The 20726-nt window shown below is 33.7% G+C and overlaps 1 protein-coding gene across 7 annotated transcripts in view; it reads left to right on the top strand.

The window, feature by feature from the left end:
• Nucleotides 1-20726, top strand: part of slco1c1 (solute carrier organic anion transporter family, member 1C1) — a 72470-nt gene that overhangs the window by 29576 nt on the left and 22168 nt on the right. For all 7 annotated transcript variants that reach the window (XM_087247109.1, XM_087247110.1, XM_087247111.1 and 4 more), the window contains 5 exons: nt 10957-11098; nt 14566-14698; nt 15387-15493; nt 16671-16817; nt 18151-18249. In XM_087247109.1, coding sequence (XP_087103235.1) covers nt 10957-11098; nt 14566-14698; nt 15387-15493; nt 16671-16817; nt 18151-18249 — 628 coding nt within the window. The remainder of the gene's footprint in view (nt 1-10956; nt 11099-14565; nt 14699-15386; nt 15494-16670; nt 16818-18150; nt 18250-20726) is intronic.

Genomic DNA, 20726 nt, shown 5'->3' with positions numbered 1-20726 from the left:
TCCCTCAATTGTCTGTATGTTTATGTCTGGAAATGAAGATTCTGGTTCATTTGCTTTACATGTAACAGGCTTTGAGGCCTCCGGCGCTGTGACGTCATTGAGTCCAAACAAGATTTAGCTTCAGTCTGTGGTGGAATCTGAGGTCTGGGAACAGAGAGCGTTTTGAGCTCCTGATGAGATGATTATGGCTAACGATGTAAATAATGAGAGAGTCATGCTCAGCGCTTCCTTTGTCATGAACACATAAGCTTGGCCACAGAAGAGCCATTCAGCCACGTCAAAACTCTCTGTGTGAGACTCACAGTCGTGTGTGAAAGTGGAAGACTGCCAGATTATAATGTAAACTTTACATTGATCTTTACTCTACTTTGATCAATGTGGAAAGTGAATGCTGTGATTCATCAAACACGTTATTCAGGAGGTGAATTGGTGTTTATGATGAGATATTTACTCTCAGACATATGCGTTCATCTTGTTTACCCCAAAAGTGTGTATATTAGCACATATTATAATTATTATATACTAGTCTTTATGCATTTGAAGGCAAAATTAGTAGCTCTCCTGTGTAATTTGAATTACTTGTTTAATTAAAGTGGTGTTAAACAGAGTATTTCCTATTATATTTTTCTTCTGGAGAATTTCATATTCATTTTAGTTCGACAGCAATATTTATTTATTTATTTATTTATTTATTTGTTTGTTTGTTTGTTTGTTTATTAATTATATAATAACTGCTGTGTTCAATATTATTTGCCTCCCTAAAATGACCTTTTTTGATTGAGAATTTTGATTGGCAAATGAACAAACCACTTTTTTCAGTGACATCACTGGTACATATTATTATAATAACAATTATTATTATTATTATTATTATATACTAGTTTTTATACATTTTTAGGCAAAATTAGTACAGTAGGTTCCCTGTGTAATGACTTAATTAAAGTGGTGTTTAACACAGTATTTCCTAATATATTTTTATTCTGGAGAATGTCTTAGTTATTTTAGTTCAACTGAAATATATATTATTTATTTATTTATTTATTACATAAATAATAACTGCTGTGGTCAATATTATTTGCACCCCTAAAATGACTATTTTGATTGGCTAGTGAACAAACCTGTAGACTGTTTTCAGTGACGTTTCTAATTAACATAACTTGCCTAGTTAGCCTAATTAACTAGTTAATGAATGACTCTGAGCTTATGGATCTTAATGTAAAGTTTACTCCTGATGAATTTAAAAACATGCAGTAATTATCAAGAACTTTTTTTAGGAGGTTAATTGATATTTATGATGAGATATTTACTCTCAGAAATATGTTATATCTTGTTTACCTCAAAGGTGTGCATATTAGCACATCACTGGTACATATTATTATAATTATTATTTTATACTAGTTGTTATACAATTGTCTGCAAATCAGTAGGTTCCCTGTGTAATTTTAATGACTTGTTTAAAGTGGTCTTAAACACCGTATTTCCTAATATATTTTTATTCTGGGGAATGTCTTATTTATTCTTATTTTATTTGACTGGAATATATATTATTTATGTATTAATTTATTTATTTATTACATAAGTAATAACTGCTGTGGTCAATATTATTTGCCCCCCTAAAAATGACTATTTTGATTGGCTAATGAACAAACCGCTTTTTCTGATGATGTGTCTAATCAACCTCATTAATTAATTAATGGATGACTGCCAGCTTATAATGTAAAGTTTACTCCTGATCAATTTAAAAAGATGCAGTGATTATCAAACACTTTATTTCAGGAGGTGAATTGGTCTTTATGATGAGATATTTACTCTCAGAAATGTGGTTATCATTAAAGGTACATATTGTTTCAGTTGAAGACAAAATTATCAGCTTTTATATGAAATTTTAATTACTTTATTAAATATTCACCAATATATTTCCTATAATGGGAAATGCACAGTATTTCCTATTATGTTCCTATTATATTGTTTATGTTAGTCTCGCTCTCTCTATATATAGTTTTTATGATTATTATTTTTCTTTAAAAACTGCTGTGGTGAATATTATTAGCCACTCTTTTAATAGCATTTAATTGCATTCCAATAAATTGCACTTTAAACTAGTTTCCTGCTAAATAACTAAAATATTATGCACTGTCATCATGTCAAAGACTAAAGAATTGAGTTATTAGAACTTATTAAAAATGCATTGAAAAGTATCTTCTTTCTGTTAAACATTTTCCACAGGAGGACTTTTGTCTTCAGTTGTGTATTAGTACATTTTGAAAGAGTTCCAGTCCTTTCAGATTACATTTTCTGGTATTATATATTTATATTTGATGCATAATATATAATTTAAGCATGTAATTGTTTCCATAGACTGACCTCTCTTTGTAGACTTTCCTTTCATGTGTTTGTAGTCAACCAGAATTCAAAATCAGCCTGGTTTATTTTAATAATGCACATTCCTGACCATTTCTTTTTAATAAATAATAAGTTATGCATATACTCTCTTTCTCTCTCTATCAATATATTTATGTACTAGATGGATGGATGGATGGATGGATGGACGGATGGGTGGATAGATAGATAGATAGATGGATAGATAGATAGATAGATAGATAGATAGATAGATAGATAGATAGATAGATAGATAGATAGATAGATAGATAGATAGATAGATAGATAGATAGATAGATAGATAGATAGATAGATAGATAGATAGATAGATAGATAGATAGATAGATAGATAGATAGATAGGACTATTTAATAAAACTGTTTTGTTTAAACGCATCAGAGATTATTCCCTATAATCACTGATATATGTAGTCATTAATGCTGAGCATGTATATCGCTATCAGCATATGAGGTGACTTATACCATGATTTGAGATCTGTCATATCGCCCAGCCTTAGTGCTAATTTTATGCATGATAAATTAGTAGCGAAAGCCAATCATACTCAATCAAACTCAAGTAAAAGTACAATTTCTTGTAGTGCAAGTGGAGTAAAAGTATATAATTAATTACTGCTTAAAGTATTGGTTAGAAATGGTCCTCCTTAAAGCACTCAAGTCGAGAAAATTAGTCCACTTTATACCCTGCAAATTAAAAATGCAGCTTACATCAGTGCCGTTTTCAGGTTTTCCATCATAATATGACATGACTTCTACCATGATATGAGATTTTTGTCGTATCGCCCAGCCTTAGCGCTCACATTTATGTACACAACCACAGTTTGAAATGCTGTGATAGTCCCAGAGCCATCAAAGGGTTAAATGCTTTTTAAAGAGTCTATCGTCTATCAGCTGACTCTAGAAAGCATTGAGCCTCTGGGTCTGAAAGCGTGAATGACTAGCGAGTGTTTAGCGTGTTTGTCCAGCCATATGACCGACTTCGGGAAGCCTCGCCGCTTCATTAGTGACATAAACTGTTTTTCTAGACGTTAAGATCTGGCACATGCGGAGGAGATCAGAATTCGGGGCTTGTTTTTGCTTGGGATTAAGTTTGCATGAGACAACAGTGCAAAAGCTGCTTAGGAAGCGATTATTTAGCAGGAATGAGCACAATGAAAGGGCCATTTTTTTAAAAAGAGTAGGTCATCTGGGTTTTGGAGAAATATTTCATTCGCAGTTTGTAACAGCTGTTCTTCAGTGTATATAGCTGTTCATCAAGTGGATGATAATGCATAATATCTATGTACAATAAGTATATAAGTGTAAGTGAATTAGCAGCGAAAAGAAATCCGACTCAATCATGCTCAAGTAAAAGTGCCATTTCTAGGCAAAAATATGTGGTACAAGTCAAATAAAGATGTCTAATTAAATAAGACTGAAAGTATAAGTAAAACGTGGCCTTTCTAACAGCACTTGAGTGTTACGCTGTGAAAATGATTCCACATTATAATTAAAAATGCAGCTTGCATCAGTGCCATCGTCAGGTTTTCTAAGTGTAAGTTAAATGATTTGCTGTTCATAGATTATAAATGTAAAACACGAGATTCGTGTGATGTGAGAACACAATATATGTAATATATGCAGGGCTTTACATTAACTTTTTTAATCACCGGACACTGTGGCTAGTAGTTTTCCAATGTTACTAGCCATGCTGCATTTTCGCTAGCCACAATTTGGTTGTTGGTAAAATATATTTTGTATGCATAAATTTGACGTTGACATGCTGAAATTACTTGATTTAAATTTTGTGCTGTGTCCACATGCGTCCTAATTCATTTCTCTTTTTGTGTGTCGAGTATGAGTTTGCTCAATGAGCATGAGCAAAGGAGTCATGGTTTCGAAGTGTTATATTGCAATTAGTTTTGATTTCACATGACTTTTTAGAGCTCAAAATTAACGATTTACCAAATTTATTTCTATAACACACGAAACAATAATTATTTCTTAGCCACAAATTTTTATTATGTGTCAAAACAAGCAAAATATAGCTGCATACAATACTTTTTATTTAACAAAACATTTCATAAAAAATAAAGAAAAGCAATTGACTTTTAAAAAAAATAATGTTTGTCTTGTATCAAAAATGTGCACGGTAATCTGTCGAGGCTAAACATCTCTCAGATCACCAGTTAACTGCAGATAAATGGAGAGTTCATCTCCCATCAAAGCAATGTTGTAAAAAAAAAGGTAATTAAACCATTTTAACAAAAATGAAAGCAAATAAAACCGAAAGCAAATGAAAGCAGGTGAAACATACCATGTGTGATAATAAAAGGATGATCACATGCTCACGGTTAACTTTAGGCCATTTAATAATCTGTTCAAAGTGAACGCAACCGGTGCTGCTTACAAAAAGACACATTTAGAGCTCTTGAAAGCATCCGGACTGCGGGTGCATGTTCATCACTATTTGTCTACTTTATTTGAAAGAGAACCGATGACATTTGCGTTTCCAGAACCTGTTTCAGACACAATTGCTTCACGATTCGGGAGCGCGCTCGCGTTTTAAGAAGTCGCGTGCATCACATCAGCTGTTAGCGCGAGTGATCATCATCCTCTCATTCGGTATTCACTTGCTTTCTTCTGCTCGCGTGATCACTATTATTTTCCTTCTCGATTCTAAGATTACATTTGCACGCATATTGGGCCATCCTTATATTGTCGACCCTGCTTTTAGGAAAACTACCATTTAAAAATAGTTTTTAACCAGCCAAAGTGGCTAGTGGGATTGTCTGTCTAACCCGCCAAAGCTGAAATCTACCTGCATTTGGCGGGTTGGCGGGTGTTAATGTAAATCCCTGAACATATGCACCTGTAATAAGCCGACAGAAAGCAGTTTGATGCATGAATAAGCTTGGCAAAATCTAAAAATGTATTCCAATATTAGGAGCATAATCTGAAATAATGAGCATGCTTTAGATGCATTTAAACACTCATGACTCCCACACAACGTTGGGACAGTTTAATGTAGCGTGACAGCAAGAAAGACAATGCAGAGGTGTGGTAAATAAAATCCTCCTGATATAAACCTTTACGAAGGCCTGCTCTGATTTCCAAAGTCTTTGCTTTAGCCTGAGGTCTGATTTTAGAAATGATCTGCACGCATGAGGAACAGTGGCTAATCTGATGAATGAAGGTATTGTAATTGCACCCATCGAGACCCTTATGGCAAAGCCGATTATGCTTTCCAGTGGAGTTCCAGCTCGACAAGTTCAACACAAATATTTGACAAAATTGTCACAACCAGCGAAAAGAGAACAGCACATTATGATGAAAACAGCAGCTTGGCCTCTATTTGAAGCTGAAGTGATCACGCTTTGCTTTAAGTTACATTAAAGCTAACCATCTTTACCAAAAGCTAGTATTATTTTGCTCTATGTATGCTGTCAGAATCATATCTCGTGCCTAAAATCTAACTGACGTGCTTGAATGGGAACTCAGCCACTGGTCATAGAGGTCCCTGTTGATGTGTAGCATGTAATAGGTGAAGCTTAGACCTGTGTGTCGGTGCGGGACAGGTCTGGATCTCATGCGGAGTGTGTGAGTGTGAATGAGCTGATCTCAGAACAGCAGCCGGGGGCCTCCGTGAACACGTGCTTCTGTTGGCCGGCACTCGGATTACTGTGTCCACGTGTAATGTGATCTAAACAGATGAGCAGCGTGCCACTGTACAGCTGGAGATTTATGATGAGCCTTAGACTATGACAGACACACGCACACACACATGCAGTATATACGCTGACATGCATGCACACAGACACACACTTACACTCACATGCACAAACACATACACACTCACACACATACAGTGGATACACTCGCATGCACATACATTTACACACACATATACCCTCATACATACACACATATACACTCATAAATACCCACATTTACAGTCGTACACAAATACATACAGTATATACACACACATGAACACATTCACACATATACACTCAGACACACAAACACATATACTCATGCATACAGTATATACACACACATGCACACACACTCATACACACTGTTACATACACTCAGACACACAAACACATATACTCATGCATACAGTATATACACACACATGCACACACACTCATACACACTTATGTACGATCACACTCACATGTACACACATATACACTCACATGCAAACACACTCATACACAAAATATACACTCAGACAGAAACATGCATACACAATCATACACTCAGACACAAACACATGTACTCATACACGCATACATATACACACACACACACACACACACACAAATATGAAATGAATGTCTATAAAACTATTTATACAACATTATACAATTATTTATATCCATTTTCTGTTTAATTTAAACTGAAATAAAATCAGTTTACATGCTTAATTAATAACATTAATAACATAAATAACATTAATGAATTAAATACATAATTATGAACTTACAACAGAAATAATTAGACATAATTAGAAACAAAATTCATTTTAAAATAAAAAATATATATAATAAAATAAAATATAAAATAAAATGATATATTTTCAGATATTTCTGCATATATATTTATTAATTTATTTATTTTATTGCTAGTTGCTTAAGTGTTGTGCTAAACTTTGAGGTTACATGGTTTAAAAAAAAAAATTATATATATATATATATATATAAAGGAACAATACACTATAAACCTAATACCAGAGTGAAGTGAATGAACAGTACACATGGCTCAGTCACTGCTGCAGTTGTGTGAGTGTGTTCAGTAATGTTGTGTGTTGTTGTTTGGACAGATGATTGTCATCTGTTTCTATTCTGAGCGTCTCGTCACGAGCGAATGCTGTGCTCTGCCACATTTTCTTCTGTTTACTCTCTCTCTCTCTCTCTCTCTCTCTCTCTCTGTCTCTTTTACATAATAGTTCTTTAGATACTCAACTTCTGCCTGCAAATCCCAGCATGCATTGCTCTGTAGCTCAGAAATATGGTTTAGATTTTCCAGAAATGTGAGTTTTTGTATTTATTTATTTATTTGCCTCACAGCAAGAAGCTTGGTTCGAGTCTCAGCTGGGTAATTTTGGCGTTTCTATGTGGAGTTTGCATGTTCTCCCCGTGTTGGCGTGTGTTTCCTCCGGGTTTCTTCAGTTTCCCTCACAGTTCAAACACATGCGGTATAGGGGAATTGATGGACTAAACTGGCCATAATGCATGAGTGTGTATGAGTGTTTCCCAGTGTTGGGTTGCAGCTGGAAGGGCATCGGCTGCATAAAATATATACTGGATAAGTTGGTGGTTCGTTCTGCTGTGGCGACCCCTAATGAATAAAGAGACTAAGCTTTAATAAAATGAAAGAATGAGTAGTTTAGAACTTCTCATTCATGCAAATCCCAGCATGCATCGCTCTGTAGCTTAGAGATTCTTCAGATTTTCCTGAAAAGTGAGTTGCATCCCAGTGGATGAAGCACGGGTTTGCGTGACCCACAACAAAGCGGTGCTAACTGTGTTAAATGAAGGACACAGACGCTGAACTCTTGAGGCTTTGTGAAAACAGCATGCTTGCCTAATCTATTGATTGATTTAGTGCTTCAAACAGACGTCAGATTGTTTACAGGAGCTTGAGAGTTTATTACTGTCTAATAATTCATTCTTGATGACAGGAAGTAGATCTGTGTTTACATGAACACCAGTACTCGTCATTTACCTTATTCTGAATAAGACTAACTGTGGCTGATGTTATTATTATTATTAGTAGTAAAAGTAGTAGTAGTATTATATTAAATTATTATAATAAATAAATAACCATTTTTAAATATTATAATATTATTATAATATAATAATAAACAATAATGCGTTATTATAGTAAATAAATAATTAAATAATAATAATAATAACAATAATAATAATAATACATATGATTAATATTGTTAATGGTAACAATAAAAATAACCTCATAAGTATCACCATTTTTATTATTGTTATTATTATTATTATTATTATTATTATTATATAAATTATTATAATAAATACATTAAAAATGTACAAATATAATAATGATAAAAACAATTAGAAATTATTTAATTATTATTATGATCAATGATGATAATAATAAAAATAATAATAATAATAAACAATAGTAAATATTTATAATAAATAAATACAAATTTTAAAATATTATAATTAATGTTTTTATAACATAATAATAAACAATAGTAAATTATTATCATAAATAAATAATTTAATAATAATAATAATAATAATAATAATACATATGAATAATATTGTTAATGGTAACAATAACCTCATAAGTATCACCATTATCATTATTATTAATATTATTATTATTAGTAGTATTATTATTAGTATTATATTATTATTATTATATAAATTATTATAATAAATACATTCAAATGTACAAATATAATAATGATAAAACAATAATAAATTATTGAATTATTATTATGATCAATGATAATAATAATAATAATAATAATAATAATAATAATAAACATTAGTAAATCATTATAATAAATAAATAATTTAATAATAATAATAATAATACATATGATTAATATTGTTAATGGTAACAATAACCTCATAAGTATCACCATTATCATTATTATTAATATTATTATTAGTAGTAGTATTATTATTAGTATTATATTATTATTATTATATAAATTATTATAATAAATACATTCAAATGTACAAATATAATAATGATAAAACAATAATAAATTATTGAATTATTATTATGATCAATGATAATAATAATAATAATAATAATAATAATAATAATAATAATAAACAATAGTAAATCATTATAATAAATAAATAATTTAATAATAATAATAATAATACATATGATTAATATTGTTAATGGTAACAATAACCTCATAAGTATCACCATTATCATTATTATTAATATTATTATTAGTAGTAGTAGTATTATTAGTATTATATTATTATTGTATAAATTATTATAATAAATACGTTAAAATGTACAAATATAATAATGATAAAAACAATAATAAATTATTTAATTATTATTATGATCAGTGATTAGGATAATAATAATAATAATAATAATAATAATAATAATAATAATAAACAATAGTAAATAATTATAATAAATAAATAACAACGTCATCATCATCATCATCATCACCAATCGCCATCATTATTAATATTATTATTAAAGAAATCTGTAATGCATTTTTGAGTTTTGGTTCAGTTCATAATGTCTTGCCTGCATTTATTTGATTTATATATCAGTAATATATTGATAATTTTTGGTTGTGGATCTGTTAATAATTTCAGAAATGGCCTTTTATTTTTAACAAGCATGCATTTATTACGTTAAAATTTAGTAAATTGCATTATTTTAAATATATAATCATTTAAAATCCTCTTTATATATGTAGTTAAAAGAAATGGCTGGGGGGTTGATCATCAAAAGGCATCAGTATGGTCTCCGTCCATCTCTGATTATTAATTCGTGTGCAGTGAGTGTTCACGCTTACAGGAAAACCCCACAAACCTCTGCGAATGCTGCTGATTTCTTTATTCCCGGAACCCTGAGCAACAGATGATCAGCAAACGCTCATGTTTCCTCATGTTTGGCTCATATGCAGGCTTAAGTCACTGCGCTTCAATTCAAGAGCGTGACATAAGCTCTCCTAATCCGCTTTTTGTCCCCACTACCCATAATGCACTGCGGTCGGAGAAATGCGCCCGCTCCTCATCTCTCCATCTCTCCCATTTTTAAATGCATATTAATGAAGAGTTGCTCCCATGTTTAAAAATAGGTTAATGAGGGAGAGTTGCAGCGTCTGACGGGCGCTGGGCTGTGCAACATGATGATATACTGTTGTGGTCAGAATTATTAGCCCCCCTGCTTATATTTTTTGATATTTGACTATATTTTTTTCAAAAAACTAGTATTCACCTTAACGTATCATATTAAAAGGCTTAATTAGGGTAATTAGGGTAAAGTTAGGGTAATTAGGCAAGTCATTAAATAACAGTGGTTTGTTCTGGAGGCAATCCAAAACTAATACTGCTTAAGAGGGCTAATGATATTGACCTTAAAATGGTCTTAAAAACTGTTTTTAATCCAGCCGAAATAAAACAAACAAGACTTTCTCCCGAAGAAGAAAACATTTTAGGAGATACTGTGGAAATTCCTTGCTCAAAAGGCTTATTAAAAGCCTTTACCTGATTAATAATAATAAAAGACAATGACAAAACAATTGCAGTACAACAAATGCTGCCGTACGGTTAAACTTGAATAATGATTACACACAAACGAGATTAAAAATGTGATTATAATTGAAGTCAATGGGGCACAAACAGCCCCCAACATCACCAAAGGGGAGTCAATTAAAACAAATTAAAAATTGTGTTGACATTTTCATAGGAGGACTAACAATTATGACTTCAACAGTGTGTCATAATTAGGATATTAAATGACTTCTGATGACCGTGATATGAGATTATTGTCGGGATTTTTGTTAATCTGACATGCTGTTTCTGTGTGTTTCATTACAGATGTTCCTCGTGGCCTTGTCCTTCGCCTATTTCTCCAAGGCTTTATCCGGGAGCTATATGAAAAGCACAATAACTCAGCTGGAAAGACGCTTCGACATCCCCAGTTACTTAATAGGTGTCATTGACGGCAGCTTTGAAATAGGTAAGAAGAGTGTGTTCATGCGTCAGCTGCGTGTGTGGGTCCGTCAGCTCCCTCTAGCAGTTGTGAATATCTAATGTAAAGAAAGGGGGAAATGAAATGTTTTCCTTTATTATGAAGAGGCCAGCCATTATATCTATTATTTGCTGTAGGATTTATTGCACCAAAATATATTGTGATAAACGATATTATTGTCATGTTAAGACCATTTCATGCCACTCATTACAGTATATAATGCCATATAATAGCATCACAATGCAAGTAAACTTCCAAAAAACACATCATATTTTATTCTCTAAGAGCATTTAATTAAATTATTGGCATTTTAACTATTTAATAATCTGGCATTGGAGTTAGAAAGTGAAATGCATGTCCTAAATAAATAATAAGTGTTAACAAAAAGGTGCAGGTAAATAGTAACAGAGACTGTGATATCTGCAGCCAGATCTTACTAAAATCATACAATTTTAGGATGGATAGTACGTGAACTGGGACACAGCAACGCTCTTTCGGGGAACATTATTGAGTAAACTTTGTTGTGGAATATTGAAACATGTTTTGGAAGCAAAAATAAAACAACAATACCTGCTGGGAACTGAGGATTCAAGGAGGAATTCACTCTGACACTCTGGTTTTACAGTCCGATAAGCCTGAGATGCTCCATGTGTGCTGCAATGTTACGGCAGTCATGCTCTGCAGTGCAGTGGTTCCACAGATCAGACGCTTACGCAACAAAATCATGTTTAGCAGGTCATAGCTGCAGAGGAAAGAGGCCGGCAGATCTCAGCAATGTATATAATATATCGTAGTCTAGTTCAATAAATATAATGGAAATATAAATGGTGTCATTTTAATAGAAATATAATGCATCTTATAGATTTTGATATGTATGCTGTTTCATTTTCTTTCTTTTTTTTTTAAATAGAAATATTCTATCTCTTATATGTTTATTGTTTATGCATTTATTAAAATATATTTCAAATGAGAAAAATAATTTTTAATTTATTTATGTGTAAATGTTACACTTTATCTTAAATTTATCTACAGTGCATCTTTAAAATATTGATAGCGCTTCACTTTTCCCACGTTTTTATGTTACAGCCTTATTCCAAAACGGATTAAATTCATTGATTTCCTCAACATTCTACACACAATCCCCCATCTTGACAATGTTAAAAAGAGTTTTTGAAATGGTTGTAAATTTATTAAACATAAAAAACCTGAAAAATCACATGTACATCAGTATTGACAACCTTTCAAGATCGACATTGATTCTTGTTGTCTCCATCAGAGTTACCATCACTCTCACTGGCTCCATCAGACTTAGCATCACTTTTGCCAGCTCCGCCAGAGTTAGCATCAATCTCATCGGCTACAACAGTATTAGCAGTCCTCTCTCTCCAGCTTTGTCACCCATCAGACTTAGCATCGCTTTCTGAACAATTTTCCAACAAAGGCCACAGTGTGTGTGTGTGTGTGTGTGTGTGTGTGTGTGTGTGTGTGTGTGTGTGTGTGTGTGTGTGTTTTCTAAATGTTTGGGTGAGTTGTTTCTCTTTGCGTAGCCTGACCTCCTCAGCCATGGTCTAAATGTCTGAGAATTCCTGTCCCCATTAAAACCATGAAGCGTCCTGAACTCCATCTTCACAAAGACCTCCGTTCATCAGGCCCGAAGCTCAGAGACAAATCATTCTGCCAATAACTGTTCCTCACAGACAAAGAGCTCAATCATGCAGAAATCAGTCGCGAAGCAGAATGTTCAGTGAGTTCAGAAGAGTTAGTCCAGTCATGAGGGAGGTTTTATGTGCAATCAATATTGTGGTTTTACTGTTGAGCGACAGTAGCAAGAAATGTGCACGCTAAATAAGTCTTATTTTACAATGTTTACTTGATAATAACTCTCAAGTTGTTTTTGTTGTTATTATTCATTCATTCATTTTCTTTTCGGCTTAGTCCCTTTATTATCCGGGGTCACCACAGCAGAATGAACCGCCAACTTATCCAGCATATGTTTTATGCAGCTGATGCCCTTCCAGCTGCAACGCATCACTGGAAAACATCCATACACACCCATTCACACACATACATTACGATCAATTTAGTTAACTGGATAAGTTGGCGGTTCATTCCGCTGTGGCAACTCTAGATTAATAAAGGGACCAAGGTAAGAAGAAAATGAATGAATAAATGAATGAATGAATTTCCCCAGAAATGTTCTATGATATAAAGTTGTGCTTTCATGCATATTTTATTTAGATTAACAAATTGTGTTGTGCTGTATTTTTATTTTTTGCATCAGTAGGCAAGTTTGATCCAGTCTTGTTTTTAAATATTTAGGATTATTGAGTAACTATTGTAGTTTTTATTGATTTGTAGTGTTTATTTTATTTTATGATGTTTGTCTTTTGTGAGTTTTCAAAATTTGCAATGTTTATTTCGCTAGCTCACAATGTCTTCTTTACGCAAATACGTACAAGTTAATCCCCTGAAAAAAATTATAATGACTATCTACATTATCAAAGTGTGACCATTTGCTTCTGCGTTTTGGAGTGGTGAGCATTCTGTTGACGTCTTTACATAGCAACTGCATATAAGTACCCTCTCTTACTGTCAGTTTGCGTTTTAGAGAGTGAATCGCAAAAGAAAGCCCGGCCGCCTATTTAGTATTCAGTTTCAGTTGAAAGTACATCAACAAACTGAAAACTCTCTGCAGCTTCCGGTGCATGTTGACTTTAAAGTACAATATGGGCACGTTTAGGTCATAAGATGCAAATTTAAGGTACCAATATGGATACTCTCTAGGAACTACAGTAATATGGATCCTTTAAATACAAATGTTCCACAACATTTAATAAACTTTTATCATCACATGATTTTTTATGCACATGCCGGAAGTGTAGTTTAAGTGCATTTTTCTTAACTATAAAAAATATATCATACTCAGTTTTTATGTGCATCTTTGCATTTTCATCAAGCATTTTTTCCAAATTGCACATAAAAATACATTGTGAAACTATCCATAATTTAGCAGGTTTACGTATTTTGTGATTTATGTTTTTATTTTGTATTTTCCACTGTTTATTTATGCTTTTGAATTACAATATGTTGGAAAAAGTGACTTTTAAGATCATTTTGAATAGTTTAAAGTGATTTATTGTCTGGGTTGGTGTTATATATTATGCTAAAAAAGTTATTTTCTGTTATTTTACAGAATTATTTCTCTATATAATAATATTTCTTATACATTATATTATTTAAAACTAATAAATGTCACTAAAAGTCACTTTGTTAAACAGTTGAGTTGAATTTTCAACATCTACAGAGCAGAGATCAACATCCCATAATGCAATTCATAACCCTAAATAAACAGAAAATGTTACAAAATATGCAAACAGTTAATTAACAGATATATTTTACAGTGTATGTGTATATAAACATGGCTAGTCTAACCAGCTCTCCTGCTATCTTTCTAGGCAACTTGTTAGTGATCGCCTTTGTGAGTTACTTTGGTGCCAAACTTCACCGTCCGAAAATCATCGCCATCGGCTGCCTGTTGATGTCACTCGGGACGTTTCTCATCGCTTTGCCCCATTTCATAATCGGCCGGTAAGTCAGAGTGTGTGTTTCTGTCACAGCGAGGGTCACATGGATCCAGTTTGATCTCGTTAAAGAGCGCAGATGCCTTTGAGTTTGCGGTCAGACTCTTGTGTCGTCTCTGTGTTTCTTGGCATCGTGAAGCTGCTCTATGCTTTAGTGGATGTAAAGAACAAGCTGGATTTTGCCTGACTTTCACATTTACCTTAGAGTATTATTGAGCGTGTAGCAGGTTTACAGTTAATACACTGCGCTTATAGATGTCCCCAAATGATGTGGTTTTCCAAATGATGAACAGATTCAGGAAATTTTTACAGTATTTCCTATAATATTTTTTCTTCTGGACAAAGTTTTATTTGTTTTATTTTGGCTAAAATAAAAGCAGTTTTGATTTTGTTTAAACCATTTTAAGGTCAATATTATTAGCCCCTTTAGCAATATTTGTTTTGGATTGTCTACAGAACACACCACTGTTATACTATGACTAGCCTAATCACTCTAACTTTACCCTAATTAACCTAGTTTAGCCTTTAAAGCTTTAATCACTTTAACACTTTAAACACTTTAAGCTGAATACTAGTGTCTTGAAGAATATCTAGTCAAGTATCATGGCAAAGATAAAAGGAACCAGTTATTATAAATGAGTTATTAAACTGTTATGTTTGATGTCCAGTGTTGAATTGTGGATGTTTTGTTGCAGATATAAGTTTGAGACGTCGATCCGCTTGTCTGTAAACTCCAGCAGCAGCCTCTCTCCGTGTTCACTGAGCTCTGCTGAACCCAGCACATCTTCAGTGCCCAGCACAGGTACGAACACAAAGAGTCCCTCTGGACAAACTAGCGAAGAATCCTTTCAGGAACTCACATTTACACAAACACTTATATAGACACTTAGTTAATGTGATGTAAATGGTCATTTTATATTGCAGTCATGTATGCTTGTCTTCTTCCTCTGCCCCTTCCTCCTCTTCTTCTTCTACTCCCTTTTCTTCCTTTTCCTTTTCCTCTTATTTTTTCTTCTTCCTCTCCTTTTCATCTTCTTCTTCCTCTTCCTTTTCTTTTTCCTTTTCTTCTTATTTATTCTTCTTCCTCCTCCTCCTTTTCCTCTTCTTCTTTTAATTGTCTTCTCCTTTTTTCTGCCGTCTTCCTCTTCTTTTTTTCTCCTTCCTCTTCTCCCTTTTCTTCCTTTTATATCTTCGTCCTCTTCCTCCTTTTGCTCTTTCCTTTTCCCCATCCTCTTCTTTATTTTTGTCTTCTCTTTCTTTCTGTCTTTTTCCTCGTCCTTTTGCTTTTTCCTTCTTCTTCTTCCACTTATCCCTCCTTCCTCTTTCTCCTCATCCTATTCATTGCTCTTTTTCTTCTTCCTCCTCTTCTTCTTATTTTTTTTCTCCTCCTTCCTCTTATTTTTTCTTTCTAATCCTCCTTTCTCTTTTTCTCCTCTTCTTCTTTATCTTTGTCTTCTTCCCTCTTTTTCTTCTTCTTTTAATTTTCTTCTTCTTTCACTTCTTTTTTCACCTTCCTCTTCCTCTCTTTCTCTTTTTCCTTTTCTTTCCCCACGTCTTCTCTATCTTTGTTTTTTTCTTCCCCTCCCTTTTTTCTTTCTTTTCCTTCCTCTTCCTTTTTCTTTTTCTTTCTCTTTTGTCCTTCTTCATCCTCTTTTTTTCTCCTCCTCCTCCTCTTCTCTTTCTTTATCTTTTCCCGTTTTCCATCTTCTTCCTTTTCTTTTTCCTGCTCTTCTTATATTTTTTCTTTTTTTTTCTCTTAATTTTTCTTTCTCTTTCTGTTCTTCCTCCTCCTCCTCTTCTTCTTCATTTATGTGTTCTTCTTTTTTCTTTGTCTTTTCTTCTTCCGCTTCTCCTTATTTCTCTTCCTGCTTCCTCTTTCTTCTCCCTCCATTCCCATATCCCTTTTCCTCTTTCCTCTTCCTAATTGTATCTTCCTTCTCTTCTTCTTCCTCTTCCCGCTCTTTCCTCTTCCTCCTCAGGCTGTGAACACGAGTCTCGGTTGTCGATGTGGATTTATGTGTTTCTGGGGAATATCCTGCGTGGGATTGGAGAGACTCCAGTGCAGCCGCTGGGAATCTCCTACATCGATGATCACGCTCTGGAGGAGAACGCAGCTTTCTACATTGGTTAGCATGCTAGAAACATTTACAACATGTTAAAAAGTAAACTTATGGAAACATCATAGCACACTCTGACACCTTGTTAAAACATGCTAGCATCACATACACACCTAAAAACATGCTAGCATCTAGTCAGAAACATGATTGCAAAATATTAGCTCATGTTTGCATGTTAGAATTTGCTAACCTGCATGCTTACAAACATGTCAGAAATGTGTTAAAGGCTTTAAGTATCCTGTTAAAATAACTATAAATGCACTATATACATACACATTACTTTCTAAACTGCGCTAGAAACATGTTAAAATATGCTAGCAGTTTGATAAATCATGCTGTAACTGCTTTAAACATTGCAGTCAAGCAGCAAAGTTTCTTTAGCTAAATCTGTTTTGCTTATACATCCACATAGGTAGCTGTACTTATTTAATATTTAGTTCGCTTTCTAGCTTGTCAGCCAGTGTAATCATTTTTCTTAACAAATGTTAATGGCTTTTAGACTGATATTAGTTTGTCCCACACTTGTAAATCACGTTGGATAACAAAATGCACAACTATAACTCTAATTAGACATGAACTGTACATCCCCAGTGTGTATTATGTAGCATTATTGTATTATATATATATATATATATATATATATATATATATATATATATATATATATATATATATATATATATATATATATATATATATATATATATATATATATATATATTTATGTAGCTGCACTTAATATTTAGTTAGCTTTCTAGCTTGTTAGCCGGCTTTTAATGGCTTTCAGACATATATTACTTTTGTAAATCACTTTGGATAACAAAATGCATAACTATAAGTCTACTTAGACATGAATTGTACATCCACGGTGTGTATTATGTAGCATTATTATTTCTATATGCATGAATATCCATATCTACTTATGTTGCTGCACTTATTTTATATCTACTTAGCTTCCTAGCTTGTTAGCCAGTGTAATCTTTTTTTTAAAACATACTAAAGGCTTTCAGACAGATATTACTATTGTAAATCACGTTGGATGATTAAATGCATAATTATAAGTCTATAATTTTACATCCAACATGTGTATTATGTAGCAATATCATATCCATTATCCATAAATATGGCTATTTATGATATTTAACAGATCTCAAACTTATTTTTCAATGCTAGCTCTAATCTTCTGAAGGCATGACAGTAATGCATGATGAAGATGTGATTTAGTGTGATGTGGAACTGCTTTGGCCTGTATTGATTGTTCTTGCTAGAGAGCTTTGTTTTTCTTGGTAAGCGGCACAGACTCGAGTCCGCTAATAATCGATTTCTGTCCCGTCTGCTTCAGGATGTGTCCAGACTATCTCCGTCATCGGGCCGGTTTTCGGGTATCTGCTGGGCTCCGTCTGTGCCAAGATATACGTGGACATTGGGTTTGTCAACATGGGTGAGTGAAGCACAGCAGCGTTCCCTACAAGAGTCACTGAGTTCAGAGACATTAAGCTTGAACTGCACCAGTGCTACTTCACGGTTATTCCCTTAGATAATTGTCACATTTACAGTTAAGAGGAAAATTATTTTCCCTTCTGTGCAATAATAATTCTGTTGCAAACATTTCTCAAATGATTTTCAACCGAGAAGAAAATTTTAGTATATAAAATTAAACTAGAGCACGGTCATGGCCATGCATAGTTTAGCTCCAACTCCGTTCAACACGCCTCCCTGAAAGTTTCTAGTGTACCTAGAAAGAGCTTGATTAGCTGGTTCAGGTGTGTTTAATCGGGGTTGGAACTAAAATCTGCAGGACACCGGTCCTCTAGGACTGAGCTTGGACACCCTTGACATAGACAGACACAAAATGTGTTTCATTATTACTGCCTGGTCAGTACCTGAATGGGAGACCACTTGGGAACACTAGGTTGCTAAGTTATGTTAGAGAGGCCAGCAGGGGGCGCTCAATCCTAGTCCTAATGCCCTGGTAAATGTGAAGGGGACACTACACTGTCAGTGGGCGCCATCTTTCGGATGAGACGTTAAACCGTGGTCCAGACTCTCTGTGGTCATTAAAAAATCCCATGGCACTTCTTGTAAAGAGCAGGGGTGTAACCTCGGTGTCCTGGCCAAAGTCCCTCTATCGGACCTCTCGATCATGGCCTCCCAATTATCCCCATCCACCAAATTGGCTCTTTCACCGTCTCTTCACTCCACCAATAGCTGGTGTGTGGTGAGCGCACTGGCGCCGTTGTCCTGTGGCTGCCGTCGCATCATCCAAGTGGATGCTGCACACTGGTGGTTATGTGGAGAGACCCGTCTCATAATTGTGAAGCGCTTCGGGTGTATGGCCATACACAATAAATGCGCTATATAAATACACATTACATTACTGAAATTACAAATAATACAGAAAATAGATATGTCATGCAAATGTTCATTGAACTTAGTAAAGGAAACAGATGAAGAAGATTAGACTTATTAGACTAGATAATTGAAACTAAAAGCATAATTCAGGCAGAGAAAGCCAACAATCGGTACAATGGGAGTCTTAAAGTGAATATTTCAAGACAAAAATGTCCCTAAACATGCATACAAAGATTATTTTAAGTGATATAAATTGTGATAATAGTCAAAACATTTTCATTAATGTTTTTATTTCTAGGAAAACAATTAAAATATTATCTTAAATATGCACATTTGTTCTAGAATCACCCTATTACTCTGTTTACTGTTGTTTTATTTCATATACAACTAAATGTTTGTGCTAGTTTAATTGTTTTAATATCGTCTATGTAGAATCGACTGCACTAATCTGTTTATGTCAAATGTATGGGTTCTTTTTACACTGTGTGGGACTCAATTAGCTTGAACAGAGAGACAGAGAGAAGCATATTATTCTGTTCATTTGAGTGTATTTTGACTCATTTGGGATTCATAAATACGAAAAGGCTTTTAAAGGAGTGCTTAATAGTAAAACTGACGGACTCTGGAGGAAATCCAGCCATTATTCATATTGTGTTTGCATTCAGAACAAAAGCAGGGGGAAATCAGAAACCCTGTTGCTTTTTGTTTGAAAGCTGCGGAGGCTGTTTATGTTGGATCTGAGTGTGTTTTTGGCATTCATATGCACTCTTTAGTTGACTGCGCACGATGTAAAGCTTCATAAATATTAAGCTGTGGTTTATCCAACAGCTGTTTCAGATGAGACGCACACCCAAAAAAGAGACCGAGAGGTGAACATAAGCTGAAATATGTAATACGCTTAAATTGCGCTGCATTAATATTAGATGTGTGCGTCCAGATAATGATGTATAAAACCGATTGCCTCCAGAATGTTTTTTGGCTTAGGCAAAGTTTAGGTTTGTATGTGAATTAAGGCGTGCTGCAGACACAGGCCATTGCTTTATGGGTAATACAGCGTTACGTTACGCCCTAAAGCCCTGAGATATTATGTATACAAGTTTCAGCCAATAAAAACTATATCGCATAACTCAATGCATAGTTTCACCATTAGTTTTGTTAAATGAGCCATTAAAACAAAGCAAAGACAGCATCATCTGTATCATGAGCATAGATTCTGCTTATACAGAGATTTCTAGACCATAAGAACTAGTCAGTCTGTGTTGTAGAATGGTGTCTGCATTATATTGCATTTACTAAAATCATTTTATATGCAGAGAAAGTGCATTAAAAGCAGGTAAATCATTCACTTTAATGGTTCAAATAACATTTGGTATTTTAAGAAATAACACAAATGTAAAGGTCTGTATAGTCATTGTTAGTGCCAAGAAAAAAACTAAATTAAAGGTACAATCATTTTAACTAGCCTTAGCATAAATACTGAGCAATGCATTACGGTATTTATTGATGTTAGTGCTAATTAAAGGGAAAAGGTTGTTGATTGTTAGTTCATGTTAACTCACAGTGCAT

The sequence above is a fragment of the Danio rerio genome, chromosome 4 (genome assembly GCF_052040795.2).
Source record: "Danio rerio strain M-AB ecotype USA chromosome 4, GRCz13ab, whole genome shotgun sequence".
NCBI lineage: Eukaryota > Metazoa > Chordata > Actinopteri > Cypriniformes > Danionidae > Danio > Danio rerio.
Note: the sequence above shows the minus strand (reverse complement) of the source record. Positions and strands in the feature narration are given on the sequence as shown.